The sequence below is a fragment of the Micropterus salmoides genome, unplaced genomic scaffold, assembly GCF_014851395.1.
Source record: "Micropterus salmoides isolate LMB-PRFRI ecotype aquatic unplaced genomic scaffold, ASM1485139v1 Ms_hic_scaffold_4, whole genome shotgun sequence".
Classification (NCBI taxonomy): Eukaryota; Metazoa; Chordata; class Actinopteri; order Centrarchiformes; family Centrarchidae; genus Micropterus; species Micropterus salmoides.
In genome coordinates, this window is record NW_024043372.1 from 14,170,171 (window position 1) to 14,178,813 (window position 8,643).

The following is an 8,643-nucleotide window of genomic DNA, read 5'->3' on the forward strand; positions in this document are numbered from 1 at the left end:
CTACAACTACAAATAGTCCAATATTATGTAACATCTTGACCTATACAAGTAGGGTATTTTATTTCTGTAAGAGCTCAGACGTACATCGTGCCCCATTAAAAGTCCTTATAAATATTGTAACTATTCATTTAAAATATCCAAACTTTAAAATGGAGCTCGAAGTGACTGAAATATGACAGCAACATTATGATTTTTTAATGTCACCACAATGGTGTAGTATTTCGATAAAAGGCATCCTTACACCTGTGTTGTTAAGCAGGGATGAGGCAGCTGCAGTGCTGTCCGCCGTCTAATTATAGATGGATATTTTGACCCTTTGGAGCGTGTTATTATTAGAAATCTCACAGGGCAGTTGACTCAATAACTATGCAAAATATTTCAGCAAGGGAATCAAATTTTAAACAAGTGGCAAATGTATGTAACTTCACGGTCGCCAAAATAATGGATGGATTTGTATATATATATATATATATATATATATGTATATGGATACTCAGAGAGGATTTTTGCTTGAGAATATTGGCAAGGCAGGGAATGTATAATACCACTTCACAGCCAGGGGAAATAGGCTACCCCCTTGCCTTCCATGGTGCCTTTGGCTGAAACTCTTATCCACTGTGACTTACAGTGACTGAGCATTGAGGGGATACATTGACATATGGTGACAGACAGATGGCTGTTAATGAACACATACTGGTTGCTTGCATTTTAACAGAATGCAGAAAAAGTTAGATTGGTTTGTAAATTACTCAACAGAATAAAAATGTTGTTAATCTAGTGGGTTGTTTTTTGTTACAAAGACATTTATAAAGTCACTGAATTAATTACATCACTATCAATAATCCATACTGAACAACACAGCCATCACCTATTAGGACTGAGGCAGGATGTGACCTTAAAGAAAGGTTGAAGTTGAAAGAAGAAAATGGTAAAGGTGAAGAGTTTAGAGTGGCAGCCTGACTAAGCTCAGGTCAGGTTACAGTGAGGCTGTAGGGTTTATGTGAGTATGTCCTGCAGGCAGATACAAGCAAGTTAAAAAGAAAACTTTAAACACAAACACAGGCACAAAGGCAACAAGTTCAATAATTTATTCCAAAATAAATCTTGTTAGGTAGTTGGCTGCATCTTAATAAGTCCAGAAGAAAAACAACACAGCAGGAGTGGTAACTAGTGTGTGTGTGTGTGCAGTGCTTTGTTTAACATTGGAAAACATACAGTGAAAAGACAAGGCACTTCTAAACAAGAAATGGTGTAACATTTCGTAACATTAAGGTCGGGGTTCGTGTGTTGTGTAAGGCAGAGTAATTCAAATTCTGAAACTTTTAAGACTTGGTAGATGTATGCATCAGTCTGTGACATGTGTGTGTCTAATCAGTAAAAACAAAAAGGAGTTATGCTTCTTTCCGTAATGGAATAGAAAGCTGGTCAACACCGCAGCTCCGGTAAAGAAGACAACTCCGCTCCATTTTTTCCCCCTTTTCTGTTTGAGATTCAAACATGAAAGTAGTCAAGATTAGGCACGGTCTTCACATAACCTTCCCCCCTTTATAATCACCTGGGTTGTACAGTAGTGTAAAAGCTCAACTTCCACCCATTCATCAGTCCATGCTCCTTCACATGTGTTCTGGGTGGTTCTGCAAACAGTTGATGAACTCTGTGACTGCGTGGCCGTTGAAGCAGATCTGGTAAACAGCAGTGAAAAGAGGAAACCTGGAGAGGCGAAAGAATGATGATGGAAATTATTAAAGGAATAGTTAAACATTTTGGGAAATAGGCTTATTCACTTTCTTGCTGAGAGTTAGATGAGAAGATTGGTACATCTCCTATCCTTGTAGGCTATATGAAGCTACACCCAGCAGCTGTTTTGCGTAGCTTGATTTAGTATAAAGACAGCTAGCCTGGTTCTGTCTGAAGGTAAAAAAACCTACTAGCATCTCTTAAGCCCGCTAATTTACATTAAAGCTTGTTTGTTTGTCTGGCCAAGACATAATCCAGCACATAATCCCTCATAAAACCACAATTTATTGCTATTTTACACTTTTATATGTTTTTTGTATGTATTAAACAAACAATATATAACATACTCCTTTGGAGGTTGCTAAACTTAGCTAACCAGCTGCTAGTTGTAGCATAATTTTTATTATACGTGATTTTTTCCCAGGATGGCAAAGGCATGACCCGCCCAACTCTGAGACAATTAATGTTTTGATCCTGTTTGAATTGTGGCCTGAATGATGTTTGTCAATTTAATTGTCAAGTTAGTTGTAAACTAGTAAAGTAAACATTTGTGTGAAAACAGCTCAATGAACTAAATCTCTCATCTCGCCCGAAATACGTCACCAACATGTTAACGCTGTAATGCTAGCTAATGTTCATTGCTTGGTTGCTACAAGCTAGGTAACTCAGCTATATGTCCCACGCACAAATGTATACACCAGATGTGTTTAAGCCAATGACTCCTAGTCTTTTCATCACATCATCTACACATGTTAATTCTTTGACGTTAGCTTCATTAACATCTAACCAACTCAACCATCAAATGCAACTAGTATTAGCCAATCAGAGGCAGAGTAGGGAGGGTCATGACTTCACCATCTTAGGGTGATAAAAAATGGTTTATGGTAAATGCTCTGATCTGACTCAGACAGAAAGCCTAAATAGCACATTTCCCAAAATGTCAAATTATTCCTTTAAATACCATGTTAATTTTTAACATAATGTGAACTCAAATATTATTTTCTGAAGATACCAGTTGAATCCTAATTCAAATGCACTTAGTTAAACTGACATGCATCAGTAATAGTAGAAATAATAAATAAGCCATCTTGTGATTAAGATCCTCTTCATCAAACTTACTTTTCCGCCATGTTTTTCTGTTTCAAGACTTGGTGGACCTCACTTGCAGTCGCTGGACCTTGAAGTTTCTGACCGTTCAGCAGCTCATTCTCTAACTGCTCAATGGTCTAAACAGAGGGATACGTTTGATGGTTGATCTTACATCACCATGGGTTTCATAAGAAGGGGAGTTATTACCAAAGAGAAATACAGAGGAAGACAAAAAACCTGTTCTCCGTACTTTGCCTGTTTTGGCGAAAGCTTCCCCGATCTTGCGGTTGCGTCCACCGTAGCAGGTTGTGATGAGGTCAGCGATGCCACAGCTCTCCAGGAAGGTGGCCGGGGAGACAGGGCAGTTTGTGCAGAAGACCCTGGCGAAGGCGATCATCTCCATCAGGCCGAGACGAATCACTGCTGCCTTGGTGTTGTCGCCAAATCCCAGGCCATCACAGAAACCTGCCCCAACAGCTACAATGTTCTGCAGCAACGAGAAAGAGGAGATGCTGCTGTTAATGTATTGCACACTTTACATGTTAAGGTGTTTAGGCCTACTTATGCTTTTGATTAATCTAACTGTTGAAATAAGAAAACAATGCCCCAAAAATAAAATTTTCATATTTTTTCCTGGCTATCATACATTGATTGGTTAGATTTGTCTCTTTGGGTTACTGCTAATGATGCATAGCCTAACCACATCCTGTTAAATATTGTTTCCATATTAAACCCCCAAATGACCAAAAACACAATGAGATTATTAGTGATTAGTCTGTGAAATTTACAATTTAAGGTTTTTTGGGACCAATACTGCCCCTTGAAGACGAGCAGATGTATCTCTTTCATCATTTTGCAATAAACCATGTCATTTTAAAGTTTTCCCTGAAAAGGTTTTAAGATAACTGGCTTTCAAAAAGATGTCTGAATGACTACAGATGTTTTAGCAAAAGGTAAATTTGATGAGATATATCAGTGGATGTCCTTCTAGTATTAAACTACAAAACATTATCTTGTAAATGGACTTCTTCTGGCTATGACAACATTCTTCTGGCTATGACAACATTCGATGCAGTGTGTAATAATGTGTTTTTAAAAACCTAAGCACAGACACGACATTGACATTTCTGCGACAGTGGTCAGATGGATGTGAAAGTCGAGGAGTAAATTTGTTTGGACAAAAGCCGACCTTGAGCGCCCCGCAAATCTCCACAACATCAGACTCTTCCACCACAGACACACGGAAGTTGGTGGTCTGCATCAGCTCCTTCAGCATTGGCCCGTAAGCCTTGTCTTTGCACCCTGCGTCCAATAATAACACATTAAACTTTCATCATCAGTTTCCATAGCATATACTGTATAGAACAATAAATATGTTGACAAATAAGCCTATAATTCTGTTAAAACCTTTCAAATTTAAATTAAAATTTCAGGATGTTCTGTATTAAATACTGATTTCATAGAAACTGAGGAACAGAGCACCCCACACTCATTCTCTTTAATGTTTGATGATCTTTTTGACCAATAGCCTACAACCTGCTGTATGTTAATTAGGCTGTAGCTATATCAAAAATCACCCAGTAATGTCTTCCTCTAACTATAGGAGCCACTGAGTGCATCTAGTTTTGAAAAAAAATTAAATGATTTGTTTATATTTCAGCACATGAATGTGTCCTGTAAACATTGCATTCGGATACAGTGCACCACTGTGCTTTACTCTCATAGCAAGTCCTCGCTAAAAGACAAATGTCACTTTGGGCCCATGACCGCTAACTCAAGAATGAAACTCAACACATGTCCTGCTCTCATCCTTAATACCGATGGTTGTTTCACAGAACTTCTCCTCAGCGACCTCATTGGCAATGTTTGCTCCCATGAGGACCGTCATGGCGATGCCCAGCTTCCCTCGAATGACCTCCGAGATCAGCTTCAGACCCTCTGGACCTGCATCAACGCCCTAGAGCACACAGATAACCAGGAAAATCAAGAAATCACTGTGTATCATGAAAGATGCATTGTGAGACAGGTAACTTCCTGTTTTATTATTTCATTCCTTTATGAACACAAAATATGTTGATAAGAAAACTAGAATTACTGCCAACCAGTCAAGTTGCAGTTTACATCCATGTCTGTCCAGACTCATATAATACTATGTACTGAATACTTCAAACGATTTAAATACTAGGTATAAAGAATATTTGGTTAAATGGAAGATAATGACTATATTGACGACACAATTGTATGATTCCATTAATATAGCTACATTGTTGGACTGATTAGTGAAGGATTATCATAGATGTATTGGCTAAACAGGTACACATGCCTACCTGAATAGTGTGTAAACATGAATTCTTATACAGTATAGCGACACAAAATGTGGTGCTTTTGTTTTCTCCTGGCATTTTTAGATGCAAAGCTTCTCTGTAAGCTGTAGGTGAAACTCACTCACTCACTCCTAGAAACACGATAAGCTAGGCGAGCTCCACTATGTTGTTTGCAGTCATGTGAGTCGCATAACGTTCGAAATTCAGAATGAGGCAGGAAGTGAAAGGCAGAATGGACGAGATGGAGGAAAGCCAGTGCTGTGCTAGTTATCGTTTATGCATTGTGTCGTCCCAGTCAAGGTGTGTGTGAAATCTGGAATTGCCCTTCTTAAATTAGGGCTACAAACCTCACAATGACCTTTGACTCAAAAGTGTCATCTATTCAGTGTCTGACCATTAGTAAGATACGGTCACAATCTCCCTTTCTGTTTCTGAGTTATGGTGTTAAATAATGGCTGAAGTGAAATTCAAACCTGTGTGTCCAATGGCCAATAACGTGTTTTGTGACATCACAGTGACCTTGAACTTTGACCACCAGATTCTCATCAGTTTGTCCTTGAGTCCAAGTGGACGTTTGTGCCCAACTTGAAGAAAGGCATTCCTGAGATATCACGCTCACGAGAATGGGACGGATGGACAGACAACCTGAAAACATGATGCCTCCGGCCATGGCTGTCGCCATCGCAGAGGCATAAAAATGATACCTTGATAAGAGACATTCCTACAGCGTCCTTCTTGATGTGGTCCTTAATGGTGTCGCATACTCTCACAATGAACTGATGAGGGACCACAAAGATCAGGATGTCAGCTCCTTTCACAGACTCAGCCAAGTCTGGAACAGCCAACTGATGACAAGAGAAGAATCTGGTGAAACTTCAGTCGTACGGAAACAAAAAATACAGTGTGTGACCACTACTAGTCAACAAGATCAGTTCTCATGCTCACCACATTGGGGGGCAGCTTGTGACCGGGCAGATATTTCACATTTTCATGGTCTGTGTTGATGATTTCTGTGAGTTTACGGCCGTTCACCATCTCTTCGAACACCCACATGTTCACTGTGGTCTCAAACTTGTCATACTTGGCTGCGTTGGCACCCACAATCTTGGCAATGGCAGAGCCCCTGAAGACATGGAGGCACACAATGGAAACATTGTAATATATCTGGTCTGGAGGTCATATTAATTCTCTGATGTTGCTCTAGCTTATACTGACTTTTTATGTATTTGTGTATTTTTACACAAGAAAATGTTCTTTTCATCAATTTTTACTGATATTAAGGATGCCCTGCCCTGATTTTATATATTTCTTGGATAACTTCTTACAGTTTGTAATTGATTTAAAGACCAAGGGTCAAGGCTATCTGTTTTATCCCTGAGGGGAAAGTTATTGTACAGTAAGCAGTCATCACACCGCCATCAAGCAAGCAATTTATACATAGGCAATAAATAAATATCACATAAAGAAAATAAACTAAGGTCCAATGTTTACGCAGTAATGTATTGTATGATGATAAATGTCAAAATGACTTGTGACCTCTATTAGTCTTAGTCATAGAATTGTTGTGAAGAAATGTTGAGTGACAGGAGTTGCACAGTTTTTCAGATGCTTTTACTGACAAGAATAACACTACAGGTGAAAAAGAATAATAGAAGACCATTTTTTAGTCATGAGGAGAGTCTTATTTCAAGACGGGGTATTAATTATCCACATAACACAGGATAAGATGTATGAAAAATTCCTTTTTAAGATCATATATCAATATTATGTATCAGTAAGTTGGTATTTATTAGCACATTTCAGTTAGACTTCTGTCCAGTCACAATTTATCTGTTGTGGAATGTATATACTCTTTACAATTGTAAGGTACTTTACTTAGTATTTCCATTTAATGCTATTTAAAACCCACTACATTTCAGAGGGAAACATTGTACTTTTTGTTCCACTGCATTTTTGTATGCATAATTACATCGCAGATTAAGATTTTGTATAAAAAAACATATATATTAGTTAAAAAATCTCCCTATCTACCAGCTGTATTAAAATGCTGCTCATGTGTTATTGCATCAATAATAACCATAATTATATAATACATTTTAATATACACTGACAAGAGCCTCTATGCTTGCATAATGAGTACTTCTATTACTTTAGTTACATGTTGCTGATAATGACACTAAGGCTTTTCACTAGTAATGGAGTATTTTCACATTGTGGTATTGCTGCTTTAACTTAAGTATCTGAATACTTCTTCCTCCACTGACTAATCTAAATGTCATGCTGGCTGAGGGATAACAACCCCACATGACAGCTGATTCAGCACAAATACTGCTACATCATAAAAAGGCAGGAGCTGATTCTTCAAAAAAGATTTTGAATTTTTGAGGCATGAAAGGTCACCATAAACTCAGACCTTCAGCGTCTCAGAGGACCCCCTCTCTGAAAAAGCAAAATCCACTCAGCAAAACAGCAGGTGAGTTTATTAACTTCATGTAGTATTTATGTGCTATTCACAAAGGCTAATGTCCTCTTTCTTCCAGTTTCCCAACTTTTAGACCACATTCACACAAAACTTCACTGTGTGAAATCCAATCCAGACAACAAACTATAAACTCATTATTTTGCACCACTGACAGACCCAAATAAATAAACAGTGAAAGACATTGAAAAGTGCATTCATTCAAACCCTCTAATATCCCTTCTACTCACCAGTTACCAGAGCCAACCACACAGACTTTCTTCGGTGCTGCCATCACGTGTTTAACTTCCAGGCGGAGCTGCTGCCGCTGTGAAGACAGACTCAAGCTGGGACAAAAGGTATTTATACTGGACACATGGCTGAGGCACAGGCACACCCTCTCCTGTTGGTTGGTCTGCTCTGTCGCCTCTCAGGAATAAACTCTCTCTCTCTCTCTCTCACACACACATAGCCTGTTCACACAATGATCATGTTTTTCTCCTGCAAGTTGACATTATACAAACTCAAGTCACTGAGGAAGCAATATGATGACTTTTAAGAGAACAGCAGTTAATTTAGTTGGTTTTATTAATAAGTTATATTAGTTAATTGTGTTGCTGCCTCCTAGTGACAAGCTCACACAGTCTTATTTTATAGAAAATGCTGGTCCCTCAAATGCATCACAATCTATAGCTGAAATGTTTAGTAGGTTATTAATCAATCAACAGAAAATTAATCTGCAACAATATTGATTACCAATTTATTAAGTCATTTTCAAACACAAATACTCAACATCTTATGGGTGCTGCTGCTCAAGTGTGAAAATCAGTGGTGCAACATAACTAATATTCATTTTTTTCATTACTATGCTACTTTAACTTTAGCTGTTTTAACAACTTTAAAACTGCTCGAGTATTTCCATTTTGCTACTTCACACTTCTACTCAACTACATTTCAGAGGGAAATATACTTTTCAGTCCACTACATTTATCATAATCACTAGTTACTTTTCAGACTAAGACTTATTTTACATTA

At 38.1% G+C, this 8,643-nt stretch overlaps 1 protein-coding gene across 2 annotated transcripts; it reads right to left on the bottom strand.

Moving 5' to 3' along the window:
* Positions 1-1,073: 1,073 nt before the first annotated feature.
* On the bottom strand, positions 1,074-7,987 carry LOC119886745 (glycerol-3-phosphate dehydrogenase [NAD(+)], cytoplasmic-like). 2 transcript variants are annotated; one of them, XR_005441542.1, is made up of 9 exons: positions 7,860-7,987; positions 6,096-6,273; positions 5,855-5,995; positions 4,645-4,783; positions 4,016-4,128; positions 3,077-3,313; positions 2,857-2,963; positions 1,556-1,710; positions 1,074-1,480 (listed from the first exon to the last, which is right to left on the bottom strand). XR_005441542.1 is itself a non-coding variant. In XM_038697680.1 (8 exons), exons 1-8 carry the CDS (start codon positions 7,901-7,903, stop codon positions 1,614-1,616), a joined length of 1,056 nt encoding a protein of 351 aa, XP_038553608.1. In that variant the 5' UTR covers positions 7,904-7,987; the 3' UTR covers positions 1,074-1,613. The 2 variants fall into 2 exon arrangements, 1 of the variants encoding a protein (XP_038553608.1); XM_038697680.1 differs by having other exon boundaries at positions 1,074-1,710.
* Between the last annotated feature and the right edge of the window lie 656 nt (positions 7,988-8,643).